The sequence below is a fragment of the Mobula birostris genome, chromosome 21 (genome assembly GCF_030028105.1).
Source record: "Mobula birostris isolate sMobBir1 chromosome 21, sMobBir1.hap1, whole genome shotgun sequence".
NCBI classification, from domain to species: domain Eukaryota; kingdom Metazoa; phylum Chordata; class Chondrichthyes; order Myliobatiformes; family Myliobatidae; genus Mobula; species Mobula birostris.
Window position 1 is genome coordinate 30833788 of NC_092390.1, and position 21613 is coordinate 30855400.

At 40.9% G+C, this 21613-nt stretch overlaps 1 protein-coding gene across 1 annotated transcript in view; it reads left to right on the forward strand.

Moving 5' to 3' along the window:
- pcdh15b (protocadherin-related 15b) overlaps positions 1–21613 on the forward strand; it is a 780285-nt gene that overhangs the window by 584294 nt on the left and 174378 nt on the right. The window contains exons 21-22 of the mRNA XM_072239829.1: positions 11606–11746; positions 12655–12767. Coding sequence (XP_072095930.1) covers positions 11606–11746; positions 12655–12767 — 254 coding nt within the window. The remainder of the gene's footprint in view (positions 1–11605; positions 11747–12654; positions 12768–21613) is intronic.

Consider the following 21613-nt stretch of genomic DNA (forward strand, 5'->3'; position numbering starts at 1 on the left):
TTCAGCAAAGCGGTCTCCCAGTCTGCGTCGGGTCTCGCCAAAGTTAGCTTTGAACAATTGATCAAACGTAGGTGTGATAAATATGCCTAAGTAAACAAAACCTGTCTGTGACCATTTAAAGGGGAAAGCACCCTGAGTGTCAGGTACCTGCTGCAGATTCCTCAGAGGCATAGCCTCTGGTTTAGTAAAGTTGATTTTATAACCTGAAAAGATGCTAAATGAATTGATGCATTGTATAAGGTGGTGCACTGACATAGCAGGGTTTGATAAGAAAATTAAAACATCATCCGCATGCAATGTAATTTTATGTGACTGTACTCCTATGTCTGGAGCAGATATTTTAGGGTCTCGCCGAATAGCCTCAGGCAATGCTCAATCACTAGTGTGAAAAGTAGTGGTGATAAAGGGCAGCCCTGCCGGCTTCCCCTCAGAATACTAAAATTATCCGACTTAATACCATTAGTGAGAATTGCAGCCAAAGGGTCATTATAAGGAACCTTCACCCACTTAATAAAATTATTGCCCAAACCAAATCATTCTAAAGTGAAAAAAAGATACGCCCATTCGACACGATCAAAGGCCTTTTCTGCATCTAAGGAAACCACCAAGCCATCCACTGCCTGTTGCTGACATGCCTGAATCACATTAAGAAATCTTCTGATATCTACGGTCTTTTACAAAACCCACTTGATCCTCTTTTATGATAAAAGGTAACACAGTTTCTAATTGCAACGCTGAGGTTTTAGATAAGATTTTAAAGTCAACATTTAACAATGAAATAGGCCTGTAGGAGGCATAATCTTCAGGGCTCTTTCCTTTCTTAAGAATTAGGGAGATATTAGCTTCTCTCGATGATGGTGGGAGGAGACCACAATTAAATGCATGATTGAACATGTTTAGCATAGGCTCTGATAATAACCCTGTGAAATCTTTATAGAATTCACTAGTGAGTCTATCAGGACCAGGGGCCTTCCCAATTTGGAGCTGCCTCACAGCTTCCTATATCTCATGTACCGGAGCATTGAGAAGGGACTCTTGTTCAGGATAAATGCCTAGGAGATCTAAATTCCTGAAAAAGGACTCCATCCTAGATTGTCCGTCATTACATTGCTCAGATTGATACAGTTTAGAATAAAAATTCTTAAACAGAACATTACTAATATTAGAATTACTAGTGAGGGCTCCTGTCTCATCCCTAATTGAAGCAATAGTCTGAGAGGCATTTTTTCCTTCTAGTTAAATAAGCCAAATACCTACCTGGTTTCTCACCATTTTCAAACAATTGTTGTTTAGCAAATGTCAATTTTCTTTTGGCTGCTTGTGTAAGTAAAGAGTTTATTGTATAGCGTAGGGCTGTGATATTCTGTAACTTGGCTGCAGAGGGCTTATTAATATAATCTTTTTCAGCTGCCGCAAGCCTTGCTTCCAGTAGGCGCTGCTGTTCCGCAGCTTGTCGCTTCTTACTAGCAGAGCAGGAGATAATTAATCCCCTTTCATAGGCCTTTGTGGTTTCCCAGAGCATCGATGGACAACTAGCTAATTTGGAATTAATAGATAGGAAAGTTTTGAATTCGGAAGTAAAGTAGTCTATAAATTTATTACCTTTTAGAATAAAAGGATTCAGCTTCCAATGTCTAGATCGTGCTGAATTATCTTTGGGCTTAATATTTAAATATACTGCTGCATGGTCAGAAATAGCAATATTTCCAATTGCACAGGATACAACTAAATCTAGGAGCATTTTGCAGGGTTAGAAAAAAGTCTAGTCTGGTGTAACACTTGTGTGGATTGGAAAAAAATGTGAAGTCTTTGTCTGAGGTATATAACAACCTCCAGATATCCACAAGTCCTAGTTCTCCACATAAGCCCATGATTTGTTTGGACTGTGAGAAGAGCAATGGGGGACCACTAGGCACTCTGCCCATCAATGGGTCCATGTTCCCAGCACTTTTGCATGGCAGCATAGTGATTAGCACAATGCGTCACAGCAACCAACTATAAGATCAGGTTTCAACTCCCACTGCTTTCTGTAAACTATTTGCATGTTCTCCCCTTGACCGTGTGGGTTCCTTTAGGTGCTCCGGTTTCCTCCCACATTCCAAAGATTAATTCAGTTAGGATTAGTGAGTTGTGGACATGCTATGATGGCACTGGCAGTGTCGTGACACTTGTGGGCTGTCCAGCACAGTCTTCGCTGATTTGATTTGACACAAAACGACACATTTTTCATATGTTTCAATGTACATTTGACAAGTAAAATTAATCATTTTTCTCTTTATGTGCACATAATCAGAGCTGGGAGTGAAGGTAAATAAGCATATGGCTTCGTTTTTGCTGTTATTGAAGCTGGCTGCAAAGGCTATTAGAAAGTGATTGAATAATGCGTTTGAGTCTGCCAATGAAAAGTAGTGTGTTTGGCTTGAGGAGCCAGGTGGCTTACTCCTGCTCCTAACTTCTTGCGTTCTTGTGCAACTAATCAAAAACCTTGACCATAAGGCTTATTAAAATCGCAATTCCAATGCCATTTCGGTTGGAACAGCTGAATAGTCTGTATTCCTGAGGTTCTAAATTAGCTAACGGGTGGTCAAGCCAGACTGCCTTCTTGCCTTTCACGCACCTGATGACCAAAGGTTCACTGACTTAAAAACTTCAAATCAATTGAGATCATTGAACCACTTACTTCAAAATCTCTGGTGAGGATTATAGACTTCAAAATGTAGCCTGAACTGTTGTTTTTAAAAAACTTAGAAGGCAACAGGATATTATCTCATTGAGTCATGCCAAGAGATTAATTAAAAGCAAAGAACTGTTTCATCAGCCTCATGGGACTGAATTAACGCTGTCTGCTCTTTAATGAAGGAGAGATCTGTATGCTGCCACTTTAGTGAAAAGCATTGATAATTAGTTGTGGTAAATTGTGTGCATTTAAAACAGATTTTGCTTTGGTGGTGTCCTTGTATAAATAGTTTAAAAATTACACATATTTTTTGGGAGAGAAGGTAATTTTTTCATGAGGGTGAGTCTGATGAATAGACTCTTAATCAATGAAAAGCTAATTTGGAGGTTGTCTTGGAAGAACTGCACCTAGAATCTCTGTACAAGTGATTGTTGTTGGGATGTAGAAACTCCTAGGAAAGCAACATAAGTGAGTAAAAGTAACAGCTTGCACTATTTTCCTTGGCTTTTCAACAACCTTACATTGGCATTATGAAATCCGATAGACACTCAGTCTTTGAGTTCATTCAAAACAAAGTTGCCAAACTCCTGGATATGAAGGGATTTGGAGACAATGCAGGAGAATGGAGCTGAGGTTTATGATCAGCCATAATCTTAATGAATAGTAATGCAAGTTCAAAGGGCCAGGTAGACTACCGTAGTACTTTTCATATGTTCTTATGAAAATCTCTCCTGGCAATAGGCATTATGAATCACATTTATTTTTTCCCTTCCCTCAAGATTCCACGTTTGAAATGCTCATAACAAACATGGCTCTTTTCTCACAGTATTAGTCTCAGCAGAATGTTTAATCATCACTGAACAGGTCTCATCATTGGACAATAATAAATTCTCATCCATACCTGCTGAGTCATAAATCTCCGTTACCCAAGTGATTAATTTCTAATTTCCATCAAAATTTAAAGCAGCTTATTTATTTATTGAGATACAGCGTGGAGTAGGCCCTTCCAGCCCTTAGAGCTGCACTGCCCAGCACCCTCAATTTAACCCTAGTCTAATTATGGGACAAATTACAGTGACCTATTAACCTATGAACTAGTACGTCTTTGGAATGTGAGAGGAAATTGAAGCACCCAGAGGAAACCCACTCAGTCACAGGGAGAACATATCAAATCTTTACAGACAGTTATGGAAATGAACCCAGGTTGCTGATACTGTAATGTGTTTTGATAACCACTACGCCAACTGAAAATCAATTAAGGTTAATTGATTCTGAGATTTTTATCATTAATGTAACATTGAATGATTTTCATTGGTATGACGAAGGATTAGATTTTGCTTCTGCTATTCCAGCCATAAGATAGCAGAAGAATATATATTTTCAATGGTAGTTCTGGTTTTCATTAAATCTAGCCACAGGAATGAGTGATAAGCTGGCAATGAGCCAAGCCAATTAAAAAAAAGAACATTGTGGATGGGTGCAGTTTTTTCTGCTTCTTGTATTTTTGCAGACTTTATATGACGCGATTTTGCAAAAGAAAAATATTCTTAAGTGAATTTGTATTTGTGTGTTTTAATAGATTTAATTTAAAATGTCATTTATATGATTGGTTTATACTCTGAAAAGGACCTGACATCCCTGTGTTATTTTATCCTGTTCCAAACAGTCAGTGCTTTGCCCTCTGTTGTTTACCGAGCTCCTCTTTGAAAGGGGCAGCCTTTTAAAACAGAGATGTGGAGAAATTTCTTTAGGCAAAGGTGGTGAATTTGTGGAATTTGTTGCCATGTGCATCTGTGGAGGCCAGGTCATTGGTGTATTTAAGGCAAAGATTGATAGGTTCTTGATTGGACATGGCATCAAAGGTTACGGGGGGGTGGGGGGAAGGCCGGAAACTGGGATTGAGGAGGAGAAAAGAAAAAGAATCAGCCATGATTGAATGGCGGAGCAGACTCAATGGGCCAGGTGGCCCAATTCTGCTCCTATATCTATGGTTTTAGGGTCTTATCTATCGAAATACCTTAACTATTCTATGTGGTGTGTTACACATACCTATCTATGTACTTGTTTACTTTGGATCTGCCCTACCACTGATGGCCCTTGAGGAGATGGTGGTGAGCTGTCTGTTCATGGCACTGTAATGGAGCAGATTATCATGAAAAAAAAGTAATTATTTTCAAGAAGAGTCTGAGAAATTCTCTCGATCCATGAACAACATTCAGGCACAGTGAGCCAGTCATAGAGACATTGAATGTTTATACTGGTAGATGGCACACCCACAAGTGGGTGGCTGTAACAACACCGCTTCTCATTGTTTGAGCTGCACTCAGCCAGGTATGTGGAAAGTATTTCATCACACTCCTGACGGGACCTGCAGAAAATCTTTGGAGCCCCAGAATACAAGGACATCCCTGTAGAACAGAGATGTGGAGGAATTTCTTTAGCCAGAGGGTGATAAATCTGTAGAATTCATTGCCATAGATGGTTGTGGAAGCCAAGTCATTGGGTAAGTTTAAAGTGGAGGATGATAGGTTCTTAATTAGCAGGGGCATCAAAGGTGACAGAGAGAAAGGCAGGAGGCTGAGGATAAGGGGGATAATATATTCGATTAATAAGGGACCAGATACATTAGGCTAAATAGCTGAATTCTGCTCCTATATTTTATGTTCTTATGGAAACGACTTGTTTGCTGCAGGACACCCAGCATCTGACTTGGTCTTCAGCCATCGTGTTTATGTAACTAGTTTAGTTGAGTCAGTGATAACCTCCAGGATGTTCAGCAATGATGATACTACAGTATGACAAATAGAGGTGGCTAGATTCTCTCATCAAGTCATAGAGCAATACAACATGGAAACAGGCATTTCAGCCCAACTGGTCAATGCCAACCACATTACCCTGCTGGAGATAACCACAGCCTGGCACTATTTCCTACAATTTATAATACATAAATATTTTCTAAATGTAGTTGCGTGCCAAGGTGGATTACTTCATTTTCTGAGTAGATATGAAGAATTAAACTTTGTGCAGTAAGGTCATCTGACCTTATGGAAGGAGGAGATTTATTGATGAACATCTGAAGATGGTTTTGCTTTAGACACATCCCTAAGGAACCTTTGCAGTAATATCATGGGGACTGGATGATCGACTTTGACAATCACAACCATCTTCCTTTGCACGACTCCAAGCATTAGAGTGCTTTCAATAGACATTGAATACCTACTGACTTAATATCAGGGCTTCTTGATAAATGCACTGAATCAAGTGCTGCCCAGATAGCAAAGGCAGTTCACCTCAGTTCCAGAATTCCAGAATTCAGCTCTTGGGTCCATGTTTGGATTGATGCCATGAAGAGTTCCATGAAGTGGTCCTGGAAAACCCACACAAGGGCAGTGGAGAAAAGGCTGTTGCTTGATTGCACTGTTGGTAATTGCTTCCATCAATTTGCTTATGATTGAGAATAGACTGTAATTAGCTGCATTGGATTTGTCCACTTTTTGTGAACAGGACATACCTGGGTAATTTTCCACTTTGTCAGGCAGGCAGCAAGGCCAGGAGTTATTGGGTGCTGTATTTGTACTGGAATTGTTTGGCTAGATGTGCTGCAAGATTTTAGGTACTGCAGTCAGGAGGTTGTCCAGTCTCAGTTTTTTCAGTATGCTGCACTCTCATCTATTACCTGATATTAAATTGTGTGAACTAAATTGACTGAAAGTTGGTTTTTGTGGTGGTGCCATTCTCAGATGGAAACTGAGATGGACTTGGCATCTTTGTTATATATAATGCCCAGCTTTTGATGAGATAGGGATATTCTTGGAGCCTCCTCCATTTGCTAGCCATTTAATTGTTCACCATTAGATTTTGCATCAAATCACTTAGTCCACTGCATGATATTTTTAATGTTTAGCATGCAGGTAATTCTGCATTTTAAAGCTTCACCAGGTTGATATCTGATGCTATTTCCAACATGTCTTTCTCTGCTTAGTGACACTCGCAAAGTTATAGATCGTTGTGGTGTACCTACCTGATACTGCTGATGTTGGGAAGCTCATCGATATTCAGTTTTGAGTTGTTAGACCCATTCTGAATCTTATTTGTTGTGCAGTTAATATTTCAGTAATATTATAAATATGTTGTTTGATTAAGCATTCTTTGCTATTTACATAATTCATTACAGGTTATTTTGCAAAGATTTGGCATGGTCTCTAAAACTTTGACAAACTTCTGTGGATGTGTGCTGGAGCATATATTGACTGGCTGCGTCATGGCCTGGTATGGAAATGCCAATGCCCTTGAATGGAAAATCCTACAAAAAGTACTGGATAGGGCGCAGTCCCTCACAGGAAAACCCCTCCTCACCATTGAGTAGCATTGTCACAGGAAAGCAGCATCCATCATCAGGCACCCCCACCACTCAGCTCATGCTCACTTTTCGCTGCTGCCATCAGGAAAGAGGTGCAGGAGCCTCAGGACTCATATTACCAGGTTCAGGAACAGTTATTACCCCTCAACCATCAGGCTCTTGAACCAAAGAGGATTACTTCACTTAACATCATTGGCCCCATCACTGAAGTGTTCCCACAACTCATGGGCTCACTTTCAAAGACTCTTTATTCATGTTCTCAATATTTATTGCTTATTTATTTATTTTTATTATTATTTATTTATTTTTATATTTGCATAGTTTGTTGTCCTGTCCATCCTGTCGGGGTGGTCTGTCATTGATTCTCATATAATTATTGGATTTATTCAGTATGCCTGCAAGAAAATGAATCTCAGGGTTGTCTCTGGTGACGTATATGTATGTACTTTGATAATAAATTTACTTTGAACTTTGTAAAGTACGTGAATGGCATACATCATTATGCCACCATGTCATAAAAGTGCACGCCTCGTTAAAGACGAAACTAAGACATGCATTCCTGGCTGCATATTTTTCTTCAATTAGTTTTATGTTTTGGAGTTACAAAACGTAACAGTGGTGATGAGTAGGTTTTAAGACAAACCCAAGATGGCTATCTTCCTGTTGAAGTACAGTGAGGCTTCCAAGTTAAAGAAAATGCATAGCGTGACTTTAAGGTTAATAGAAAGCATAGTAAGATGTTTGAGTTTTAAAAACAGCAGCGAAACATTTGTTTTTTTGCAAGGGAAGAGAAAGACTGTTGAGTTTAAAGAAAAGGTAGAATGTGTTCATGAACAGTGAGTACTGGGTGATAATAATCATAAATAAAAACAGAAAGCAGAAATGGCTGGCTACATCGGAAAGATAGACATGCTCAATTACACAAAAGACAATTGGATATTGTGTACTGAGTGAATTGAGCAATATTTTTTAACAAATGAAATAGCCAATGAAAAGCAAGTGCCAGTTTTGCTGATTGCATTGGGTGGAAAAACATAGTTTTCTTAGAAGTTTAACTGCTTTAACCAAACCAGCCAAAATGAGCTTTGCTGATATTGTGAAAGTAACACAGCAACATTTAGAACCAAAGCCATCGTTGATTGCAGAACGCCTTAGCTTTCATAAGCAGAATCAAAAGGTTGGGGAGTCCATTTCAGCATTGAAAACGTCAGAGCATTATCATTTCAGTTATGGGCTTAATGAAAGATCATTTAGTTTGTGGAATCTTACAAGAAAGCATTCAAAACCAGATTCTACCTGAAACACAACTCACATTTAAGGAGCAGTTGAAATCACTGTATCAATGGAAGCAGTAGACAGACACAATTGAGTTGCAATCAGCAATGAAATTGAGTGTGAACGAAATTGCAACGTCTAAGCAGAAATTGACCTAGCTGATCCAATGGGTTACTGTTGTGGCAGGGGTTCACATAAACCAGACCAAAGCAGACTTAAAGGCAAAACTTGCAGAATATGCAGCAAGGTAGGACACATACAAAGAGCATATCAGGTAAACAAAAATAAATGGCCTACACAGAGAAGAGAAAAAAGATAGAAAGTCAAGTTGCAGTTTCAAAAAGAGCAGTAATCTGCATGCTGTTGATGGAAAATCTGATAATGATGAGAGTGGCACAGGAGCCTTAAGGTTTAAAATGTGAAAGCTAACAACAGACAAACAAAATGGCTTACACGAGAAGTAAGCAGCAAATTAATTAAAATGGAATTGGACATTGGTATGGCTATTTCAGTCATTCCACAAATTGAGTTTGAACGACATTTCAAGGATATTAAACTGAAACCAACTGATAACTTATACCGAGAAAAGATGACTCCTGTGAGAATGACATTTATAACAGTGAAACACAACAACAATCCAGCCATATTGGGTTTATATGTGGTAGAAACGGAAGGGCTAACATATGGAGACATGATTAGTTGAGACAACTACAACTTGATTGGAGATCCATCCACCATTTGCATGCCACATCCCCTGCAACAGAGTCAACGGAAAGTGAATTAAGAAAGGTACGGATGATGCCACAGCGGTGTTCAGGGGTGACACTGGAAAACGCAAACACGTCAAGAGTAAAGTAGTGGTAAATGAAAATGCCACACCGCTGTTTTGCAGACCCCACCCAGTTCCTTATACCATCTGTGGTAAAGTAACCAGTGAGCTGAAGGAATTCACATGGAGGCTGAAGGAATTCTTCTCAATGTTAAGTGGAGCCCATGGGCAACACCCATGGCCCCAGTAGCCAAGAAGAATAGGTCTCTCAGGATCTTTGGTGATTTTAAGGTCACCATCAACCCAGTATTGAAAGTAGATCAATTCCAACTGCCCAGGATAGAGGATATCTTTGCAGACCTTTCTAGAGGGAAGCACTTCAGCAAAGTGGACTAAGCTGAGGCCAAGCTACAGACAGAGATGGAAGAAGAGTCCTAAGTGTTTCTCACCATAAACACTCAGAAAGGGCTTTATCGCTATAATAGGCTTATTCTTGGAGTAGCACCTGCACCCGCACTCTGGCAAAAAAGTATGGATCAGGTGCTGCAACGCACTCAAGTGTTACCTGGATGACATCATTATTATCAGTAAGGATGACAAGGAATGTCTCCAAAATAAAGATTAGAAGGTTGTGGGCTCAGAGCACAACGCAACAAAACTGAATTCCTTTAAACCAATCACTTACAGTGGTCACACCATTGACACACTAGGATTAAACAAGTGTGCTGAGGAAATGCAAGCAGTGGTTGATGTCCCAAGGCAAAGGGATCTGTCACAGTTGCAGTCCTTTTCAGGATTTGTCAATTACTAGAACAGGTTCCTGCTAAACCTGGCTACTTTGCTTTATCCCTTGGACTCATTACTACAGATCGGGAAGTAATGGCAATGGCCAAAGCACTGTGAAGTGGCTTTCGAAAAGGGAAAGGGAATGGTGATGTCAGACACTGTACTCACACATTATGATCTACATCATCCAGTGAAGCTTGTCTGTGACTCTTCACCTTATGGTATAAGTACAATCATGTTACATATGAGTGATAAAAGAAGACGCCCATAGCCTTTGCATCATGTTCCTTTAACACCGCAGAGAAAAATTCTCCACAGATTGACAGAGAAGCATTGAGTCTGGTTTGGAATTTAAAATATTTGAACAATACTTATATAGGACAGAGTTCACCATCATTACAAATCATCAACCACTAGTGTCCATTTTCAGTCCACAGATGGGTGTTCCACGAACAGCAGCTGCACAAATGCAGAGATGGGCTCAATTTCTTGGAGGACACAATTACAAGATTGAATTCAAGAGGACAACTTAATATTGAAATGCTGATGGGTTGTCCTGTTTACCCTTGGAAAAGGAAATACCTGAAAAATTTACAGGAGAGGACTCTCCTCTTGACGTAATTTCCTGTTAAAACATTCAACAGGTCAGGCAGCACCTGTGGAGGGAAAAACGGAGTCAGTGATTCAGATCTAAGATACTCTGGCTGGAGTATTTCAAGCATTTTCTGTTTTTATTTTAAAAATGATATGGCTTTAGGCTTCACCGTAACCTCAAGCACTCTATATCAGAACCATACCACTCACTGGTGTAAAGAAAATCTCATCGTCCAAACTATTTAAATTTTTATGTCTGAGTTTTTAACCTATCTCCTTGCTGTTAACTCTGATTAGTCCCTTGTTTTGTTTAAATTTTACTTCATCTCCCCTCGGCCTTCCCAGTATCAAAGAAGCCCAGGTTATCCAATCTTTCCTCATGATTAAACGTCTTCCTTGGCACCCTCCTTGTAAACCTCTGTCGTGCTTTCACATTTGCCCTATAGTAGTTACCAGAAATTAATGCAAATCTTGCTTTGCAACTTAACAGGGACAATTCGTTAAATTGAACACGACTTGTTTGCCTTGTGTCTGTGTGCCAATGATCTTATGTCCAGTTTGTCATCAAAGTAGGTACTTTACAACAGTCTTTTAAGGGCTTTGGCATTTTGTCATGGCGATAGATGTCGTCATGGACATGAAATAACTTGTAATACTGTTTCGCTAATTTCCAAACTGATCAACATCAGGATCAGGTTCAGTTAAAGACATCAAATGTTTACTTTATCTTGTCTAAATGTCTTTATTTGTTGGTCATAGTCTAATCAATTTGTGCTAGATAAGTAATGGTCATTATTTTGGAACATAACCTGTTATTGATATTGTGTAGATGTTTGATAAGTCTTGTATGAATACAGTACTTATATTTTCAATACTGGGAACCAGGAAGACTGAAAGGACTTACTATACTCTGAGGACATCCCACAAACTTCACCAACCATTTAGCAGCATAGAAAATAAAGTATCCAGTCAGTTCAAGATCACTAAAATGCCACATAAAAGGCAGATCAGAAGGAAGTTTAATCTTGTCTGTTTCTTTCCCTGCTAGTTTTGTGTCTGTTTGTAAATTAAATGAAGAAGGTGTGTACTTATATCTAAATTTGGATTTACATTCTCTTTACTTCTCTGTTGCTTCTTTATACAGGGGAGCCCAGCAAGCAGTGTCCAGTACAAGGTCGATCTGACTGAGTTTCCATACAGTGCAAGCATATTTGAAGTGGAGGAAGACACAGGGCGGGTGCTTACTCGAGTAAATCTCAATGAGGAACCTAATACAGTTTTCAAGGTAACATATACAATTTTGCCTTGAAATTTTACGGCAGGCTGGTGGGAGTGGCAGTGGATATTGAAGATTGTTCTGATCATGGCCCCAACACTCACTCTACAAACTTCATTTGGAACTTAACAGGCAACACGCAAAGCCAATTGAAGCTTATTCCCAAAATAATGTTTTTTTTTAGTGGCACTCCAAAAGGCGCAATGAATGTGCTCAGCATCATGGGGTAACCAGCATGTCACTGCCGAAGGCTGGTGCACACAGTGAAGATAAGTGCCTGGTTGAATTTCAGGAATTAAGCAAAATGACCTGGAAACAGTTGTTAACATAATTCACTCTGAGGGAAGCATTATTTGTGATTGCATGTAGCTGATAGAAACAGTGTTATAATTTACTTTCTTGGCAACCGAATTTTAATACTATAGCTGGTTGTTGTTTTTAATAAGTAAAACCAGAAAAAGCTGAAAACACTGCATCAGCCAACACCTGTGGAGAAAGGTGTCTACCACGCCCACCTTACCTTCCCCCTCACCTGGCTTCACCAGTCACCTGCCCATTTGTACTCCTCCCCTCCTCCCACCTTCCTATTCTGGCTTCTTCCCCCTTCCTTTCTAGTTCTGCAATGTTGATTCTTTATTCCTCTCTGTAGATGCTGCCTGACCTGCTGAGTTCCTCCAGCATTTTGCGTGTGTTACTCAGGATGTCCAGCATCTGCAGAAACTCTCGTGTTTCTGATAAAAGGTCTTTGATCTGAAACATTGCCTCTGTTTCTCTTTTGCAAATGCTGCCTGACTTTTTGAGTGCTCCCAGCTTCTTCTGGTTTTATTTCCAGCAAGTGTAGTTTACTTTTGATATTTGTTGTTGATTTTATAAAGTAACTACAATTTAAAATGGTTTATTTGTTCTGTTGCATTCAGCTGGCAGTAATTGCTTATGATGATGGAGAACCAATGAAATTTAATACCACCATAGTTGAAGTTACTGTACTGCAACCATCTGTAATTCCACGCTTTACACAAGAAGATTACAGGTACTGTTTACACATACAGGTGGGAGGGGGAGATATTGTTCTGGTTTTTATGTGTCGCAGCATTGAGAAGGATATTCTTTTGTTACCATTTCATTATCATAATGATGTATGATTTTATAGACGGGAAGCAAGCATGACCCGTAATCTAATGTTGATTCAATTAACTTCAAAATCCTTCTCAAGGATAATCTGATTCCGCAGGTGCTCTTTATGTGAAATGTAGAAGGGACAATAATTCTTCAGAATGCTAAAAGAAAATCTCTTATATTTCCTAGTCATCAACAAAGTAATGCAGTATTTGAAAGCAACACTCACAACACGCTGGAGGAACTCAGCAGGTCGGGCAACATCCGTGGAAACGATCAGTCAACGTTTCGGGCCGGAACCCTTTGTCAGGACCGTAGAGGGAAGGGGCAGAGGCCCTATAAAAAAGGTGGGGGGAAGGTGGAAAGGAGAAGGCTGGTAGATTCCAGGTGAAAAACCAGTAAGGGGAAAGATAAAGGGGTGGGGAGGGGAAGCGGGGGGGGGATGGGCAGGAAAGGTGAAGAAGGAATAGGGGAAAACACAATGGGTAGTAGAAGGAGGCGGAACCATGAGGGAGGTGATAGGCAGCTGGGGGAGGGGGATGAGTGAAACAGGGATAAGAGAAGGGAGGGGGAGGGAATTACCAGAAGTTGGAGAATTCTATGTTCATACCAAGGGGCTGGAGACTACCTAGACGGTATATGAGGTGTTGCTCCTCCAACCTGAGTTTAGCCTCATCATGGCAGTAGAGGAGACCATGTATGGACATATCCGAATGGGAATGTGAAGCAGAGTTGAAGTGCGTGGCAACCGTGAAATCCTGTCTGTTGTGGCGGACGGAGCGGAGGTGCTTGACGAAGCAGTCCCCCAATCTGTGTCGGGTTTCACCAATGTAGAGGAAGCCGCACCAGGATCCCGGTGTGGCTTCCTCTACATCGGTGAAACCCGACGCAGATTGGGGGACTGCTTCGTCGAGCACCTCTGCACGCAATACTCCAAATTAGCCCACATGAACATCTTACAGAACTTCAACATAACATCCCATCTCATGTATTCAAGACTTTCATTTATGAGGGCTAATGTTCCAAAAGCTTTCTCTATGAACCTATCTATCTGTGACACCACTTTCAATAAATTATGTAGCTATATTCCCAGATCCCTTTATTCTACCACACTCCTCAGTGCCCTACAAATCACTGTGAAAGACCTACCCTAGATGGTCCTTCCAAAGTCAATACCTCACACTTGGCTCCAATAAGTTTCATGTGCCATTTTTCAGCCCATTTTTCTAGCTGGTCCAGATCCAGCTGCAAGCTTTGATAGTCTTCCTCACTGTCCATTACATCTCCCACTACCAGCCCCCACCCCCCCCGCCCCATCTTGGTGCCATCCATAAATTTGATGAAAGTGTTAACCTCATTATCATCCTGCTCGTTGATATAGATGACAAACAACAATGGACCCAGCACTGGTCCCTGTGGCACTCCACTCGTCACAGGCCTCCAGTCAGAGAGGCAATCACCTACTACCATTCTATGGCTTCTTCCACAAAGCCAACGTCTAATGCAATTTAATTACTTCATCTTGAATGCCAAGTGACTGAACCTTGTTGACCAACTTCCCATGTTTGACTTTGTCAAATGCCTTGTTCAAGTTCTTGAAGACAACATCCACTGAATTGCCTTCATCAACTTTCCGGGAAACTTCCTCGAAAAGTTTTATAAGATTGGTTATACACGACCTAACACACACAAAGCCATGCTGACTATCCCTAATCAGATCCTGTCTATCCAGATGCTCATATATCCTGTCCCTTAGAATTCCTTCCAATGACTTTCCCACTACTGGCATCAAGCTCGCCGCCCAATAATTTCCTGGTTTATTTTTAGAGCCTTAAACAGTAGAACAACATTAGCAATCCTCATATACCGTCTAGATAGTCTCTAGGCCCTTGGTATGAACATAGAATTCTCTAACTTCCGGTAATTCCCTCCCCCTCCCTTCCCCTATCCCTATTTCACTCTGCCCCCTCCCCCAGCTACCTATCACCTCCCTCATGGTTCCGCCTCCTTCTACTACCCATTGTGTTTTCCCCTATTCCTTCTTCACCTTTCCTGCCTATCACCTCCCTGCTTTCCCTCCCCCACCCCTTTACCTTTCCTCTTACTGGTTTTTCACCTGGAACGTACCAGCCTTCTCCTTCCCACCCTCCCCCCACCTTCTTTATAGGGCCTCTGCCCCTTCCCTCTTCAGTCCTGACGAAGGGTTCCGGCCCGAAACTTTGACTGATCATTTCCACGGATGCTGCCGGACCTGCTGAGTTCCTCCAGCGTGTTGTGAGCGTTGCTTTGATCCCAGCATCTGCGGAGTATTTTGTGTTTAGTATTTGAAAGCAGCTGCCTTTGCTTCTAAACAGTTCTAGACTTGAGATGTTCACATTTCTTCTAGCCAAACCAGACCTCCTTTCCAGCCCAGTTGACTGTCTTCTGATGGTGTTCATCCGTATATTGTCTGTAGTGTATCTCTGACCCAGGTTTGCCAATCAAACCAACCATCCTCATCTCCCAAGTTACAAACATTACGGATGTCTCATGCTAAATGACAATAGGCACAATGCTGGCTCATTAAGAAGTGATGCTTCTGAAATCTATAAACTCACTGTTGACTTAGCAAACTAGTTACATACAAGATATGCTATATGAAAGGACAAGAGGTGAGCATTGGCTGGGTCTCAGGGGCAAACCCAGAAGTCTGTGTTGCGCTGTATGCTATGAAGTTTTAATCCATTCGGCTAGATTAACATGTCTTTCAGGGCAGACCACAATTGTTTTTGGTCAGTCTTGTGGATTGCTGTGACAACCTGTCAATCAAATTGACTTGGTTAGAATTCCATAGCATTAAGTATAATACAGACTGATCTGGGTGGCTGGTATTGGAAACCAGTCCCAGAGGGGAGAATCTGATTCCACAGGTGCTCTTTATATGAAATGTAGAAGGGACAAATAATTTTTCAGAGCTCCAAAAGAAAATCTGTTGTATTTCCTAGTCATCAGTAAATGCATTTAAGACAGATACCTTAACTTTGAAGCAGCCTTTCCCTTGATTCAGCTGGCAGGTTTCAAGGGTGTGAAAGAAGATCATAGATTTCCAGATTTATTAGCATAATTAAAATGTCAGTGTTTTTTTTCTCTGCTGTGAATTATCTCCCACCCACTGCCCTGTCTCAGTATGATGTGGATACTGGTAGAATGGAGACTGCGTTCCCAAGGCATGATTTAAATTCTGTCCATGACTGCAGCCAATCCCATGTATTCACCATGTTAAAATTTCCATTTATTTCTTCTGAATCCAAATCAAATTTCCCAGATCTTTTCTATATCTAATAGTAATAGCAATTTTTATAGATAATAAAATTATTTAAATAGCTGAAAGGCTAAAAACCCAATCTAGAGAAATTATAGATTTAAAGAACAGAATATTGATATAAAATAAGAGATACAGGAATTCAAGTAATTAGTCTAAATGCCTTCTTGTATTTAATTCTTTAGTCTGTATTATGGACGAAGATATGATATTTTGCTGGTCTTCAGCCTCAGATATCTCAAAGTCAAGCATTTGCAAAGATGAAAAATACAGATAATATAAGCTGATGGCAAACCTCACTGGACCGCTGGATAATATGGGGAGCACATTTTCTTCTTCCTATGAACTCTAAAGATATGATGCTAACCAGTGATTTTGGGTTTCTGTTTCTAACTGCTGCTAATTATTTATAAGGAGCTGGCTGTGTTAATTCAGGAACAAGCCTGCAGCCTCAAAATGTTTTTTTTAATTTTGTCTCAGACTGATATTTAATTTGTCATGTATTACTAAGTGCATGTGCTATGAACAATTGATTTCATCAAATATAAAATATCTTCAGTGTTTAGCTTGACTTTGTCAGTTTCAATGATCTACATTATTATAATAATATGTATAGATTTTGACCTATATAATGAGTATGTTAAATTGCTCAGGTAGACCAGAGGATAGCACGATGCTAGGTGGTTGTTTGGTGATTGGCATTGGGAAAAAAATCTCCTTCAGTTACTTTAGTTTTGTGGTGTAATATTCAGTAAGCATGGAGTTTATAAACTACAAAGCAGGATCTTGGAAAGCAAGTATCTTTTGGCATTCTCCTGATTTCTGTTACTGATTGTGTCCTTTCACATGAGTCCTCAGGGAAGATAATTTGTACTTCTGCCATGTCCTCCATGTGAATGAAAGGTCATCGCTGATAGTGAATAGATCGTGGAAGCAATAATAAAGCCTGTGTAGCAGAGTGCTGCATCATTTGGCTATTATTACCTGTGGTGCTTGATACATTAGCCAGATGTTTAGAATGACACTGTGGACAAATAATGGAATCCAGGGAGTCCTATCACAAACTTTATTGCTTTTATTATAAGAAATCTTCAATCCCTGTATTCAAATCTTCACAAAAGAACCATCTTTATCTGGATCAGGCAAGTTTGAATGAATTCCAGCAAGTATTTCAATCTAGCTTTAACTGGCTAATTATGTTTAGGTAAGAGGGCCACACCGAAGGTCATAAATTGCAATGAATCGTTGGGTACCTTTAAGAATGTTCCATACCATTGGATGAATTGTTCCTATGCAGCCAACTGGAGCTTGCTCCAAAAAAAGGCACACACAAATTACTGGAGTAACACAGGAGGTCAGGCAGCATCTATGGAAATGAATAAACAGTCGATCTTTCAGCCGAGAGCCTTCATCAGGATTCCTGATGAAGGGTCTCAACATGAAATGTTGACTGTCTATTATTTCCTTAGATGCTCCCGGACCTACTGAGCTTCTCTAGTATTTTCTGTCTGTTGCTCTAGATTTCAGCTTCTACAGAAACTCTTGTGTTCATTACTTGCTCCAGAAAGGTGTATTTGAAGTAAAGTATATTTCATAGAGTGCATTTAATATATTTATTAATAGTTATATTTATTCAGATATACCAAGGCAGCATTGGTACTCAAATTTCATTGCTTAATCTCTGTGCCGTGTTTGACTGTAACTTTCCGTTTTAGTTATTGAGTAATTTTAAGATATCTTGTAATTGTAAATTTTGGTTAAATAATTACCATAATGAATTCCCAGACGTTTGTTTCATGAATGTGAATATTCCAATCTTGGACATAAAATCTGTGAGCCTGGGATTTCTCAAACTCGATGGACTTGATAACAGTGACACTATCCATCCTGCAAACATCCCACCTCTCCTGGAAGTTCCAGGAGTCTCCCGCATATTGATAGTGGCTCCCTTATGCCCTCAAATTATATACAATATCCCGGAAATCAATTTTTTTGAGAGCGAGAGAGCGTGACAGTGAGAGAGGGAGCAAGAGAGAGCACAAGAGCGAGCGTGAGAGAGAGAGAGAGAGCGCGCGCCATGGCAGAGTGTTCCAAAAAAAGAAAATATAAAACGTACTTCGCCCCAGACCACACTAAAGTGTACCCCTGCCTAATAGGGGACAAAAATGAGTGTTGCTTGCTGCACTGTTTGCAACAGTGACTTTTCTATTGTCCATGGTGGGATAAGGCTGTAAAAGACATGTTGAGGTGAGTTTAACAGGTGTCATTCGTTCATTAGCATAGCTAACTTTATTTAAACTATCTGGCTAGCTGCTAAGGAGCTACTCTATTGCAGACATCTCACCCCTCCCAGAAGTTCTGGGAGTCTCCCACAAATTGATGGTGCTACCTCCCTGAAATGAGTTCTTACAGGGTGGAATGTCTGCATCACAATGAATCACCATGATCACAGTGAATGGTGGTGCTGGCTCGAAGGGCCGAATGGTCTACTCCTGCACCTATTGTCTATTGTCTATTGTCATCCTGTCCTCTAAAAGAATCTCTGTGGACTGCTCATGGAACAGTGTTGGCATGGATTCTGAAGTTATTTATATAATGCCACATCTATCCTCAAACCTGGAAGATATGCTGAGGAGACAAATGATAGCGTAAGAGCATTATATATTAGTTCTTGAAGCTAATACATGAAAATCATGTTCTTAATTAAATTATCACCTGATTGGTTCACTTTTATTCAGGTTAACAAAGATGTTTTGACTTGTGCCTTGGTTTACTTTCAATTTATTTTAAACAAAACATGTACAGGTCAACCTTCACTAAGCCGGCACCACTAGGACCTGAGGAGTGCTGGATTAGTGAAAATGCCGAATTTCGGGGTTGTTATCATGGGTGACTTTAACTTCCCTAGTATTGATTGGCACCTGATTAGTTCCAAGGGTTTAGACGGGGCAGAATTTGTTAAGTGTGTCCAAGATGGATTCCTGTCACAGTATGTGGACAGGCCGACCAGGGGAAATGCCGTACTAGATCTAGTACTAGGTAATGAACCGGGTCAGGTCACAGATCTCTCAGTGGGTGAGCATCTGGGGGACAGTGACCACCGCTCCCTGGCCTTTATAATTATCATGGAACAGGATAGAATCAAAAGGACAGGAAAATTTTTAATTGGGGAAAGGCAAATTATGAGGCTATAAGGCTAGAACTTGCGGGTGTGAATTGGGATGATGTTTTTGCAAGGAAATGTACTATGGACATGTGGTCGATGTTTAGAGATCTCTTGCGGGATGTAAGGGATAAATTTGTCCCGGTGAGGAAGATAAAGAATGGTAGGGTGAAGGAACCATGGGTGACAGGTGAGGTGGAAAATCTAGTCAGGTGGAAGAAGGCAGCATACATGAGGTTTAGGAAGCAAGGATCAGATGGGTCTATTGAGGAATATAGGGAAGCAAGAAAGGAGCTTAGGAAGGGGCTGAGAAGAGCAAGAAGGGGGCATGAGAAGGCCTTGGTGAGTAGGGTAAAGGAAAACCCCAAGGCATTCTTCAATTATGTGAAGAAAAAAAGGATGACAGGAGTGAAGGTAGGACCGATTAGAGATAAAGGTGGGAAGATGTGCCTGGAGGCTGTGGAAGTGAGCGAGGTCCTCAATGAATACTTCTCTTCGGTATTCACCAATGAGAGGGAACTTGATGATGGTGAGGACAATATGAGTGAGGTTACTGTTCTGGAGCATGTTGATATTAAGGGAGAGGAGGTGTTGGAGTTGTTAAAATACATTAGGAGAGATAAGTCCCCGGGGCCTGACGGAATATTCCCCAGGCTGCTCCACGAGGCGAGAGAAGAGATTGCTGAGCCTCTGGCTAGGATCTTTATGTCCTCGTTGTCCACGGGAATGGTACCGGAGGATTGGAGGGAGGCGAATGTTGTTCCCTTGTTCAAAAAAGGTAGTAGGGATAGTCCGGGTAATTATAGACCAGTGAGCCTTACGTCTGTGGTGGGAAAGCTGTTGGAAAAGATTCTTAGAGATAGGGTATATAGGCATTTAGAGAATCATGGTCTGATCAGGGACAGTCAGCATGGCTTTGTGAAGGGCAGATCGTGTCTAACAAGCCTGATAGAGTTCTTTGAGGAGGTGACCAGGCATATAGATGAGGGTAGTACAGTGGACGTGATCTATATGGATTTTAGTAAGGCATTTGACAAGGTTCCACACGGTAGGCTTACTCAGTAAGTTAGAAGGCATGGGATCCAGGGAAGTTTGGCCAGGTGGATTCAGAATTGGCTTGCCTGCAGAAGGCAGAGGGTGGTGGTGGAGGGAGTACATTCAGATTAGAGGATTGTGACTAGTGGTGTCCCACAAGGATCTGTTCTGGGACCTCTACTTCTCGTGAATTTTATTAATGACCTGGATGTTGGGGTAGAAGGGTGGGTTGGCAAGTTTGCAGACGACACAAAGGTTGGTGGTGTTGTAGATAGTGTAAAGGATTGTCAAAGATTGCAGAGAGACATTGATAGGATGCAGAAGTGGGCTGAGAAGTGGCAGATGGAGTTCAACCCGGAGAAGTGTGAGGTGGTACACTTTGGAAGGACAAACTCCAAGGCAGAGTGCAAAGTAAATTGCAGGATACTTGGTAGTGTGGAGGAGCAGAGGGATCTCGGGGTACATGTCCACAGATCCCTGAAAGTTGCCTCACAGGTGGATAGGGTAGTTAAGAAAGCTTATGGGGTGTTAGCTTTCATAAGTCGAGGGATAGAGTTTAAGAGTCGCGATGTAATGATGCAGCTCTATAAAACTCTGGTTAGGCCACACTTGGAGTACTGTGTCCAGTTCTGGTCACCTCACTATAGGAAGTGGGGAAGGATGTGGAAGCATTGGAAAGGGTACAGGGGAAATTTACCAGGATGCTGCCTGGTTTAGAAAGTATGCATTATGATCAGAGATTAAGGGAGCTAGGGCTTTACTCTTTGGAGAGTAGGAGGATGAGAGGAGACATGACAGAGGTGTACAAGATAATAAGAGGAATAGATAGAGTGGATAGCCAGCGCCTCTTCCCAGGGCACCACTGCTCAATACAAGAGGACGTGGCTTTAAGGTAAGGGGTGGGAAGTTCAAGGGGGATATTAGAGGAAGGTTTTTTACTCAGAGAGTGGTTGGTGCGTGGAATGCACTGCCTGAGTCAGTGGTGGAGGCAGATACAGTAGTGAAGTTTAAGAGACTACTAGACAGGTATATGAAGGAATCTAAGGTGGGGGCTTATATGGGAGGCAGGGTTTGAGGATCGGCACAACATTGTGGGCCGAAGGGCCTGTAGTGTGCTGTACTATTCTCTGTCTATGTCTATGTCTATGTCTATCACATTAAGCATAATCAGTGCTGGATTATCGAAGGGACTGGATTACAGGTAGTCAGATTAGTGAAGGTCAACCTCTATTTGTTTTGACAGCTTAACACACGTTAATTT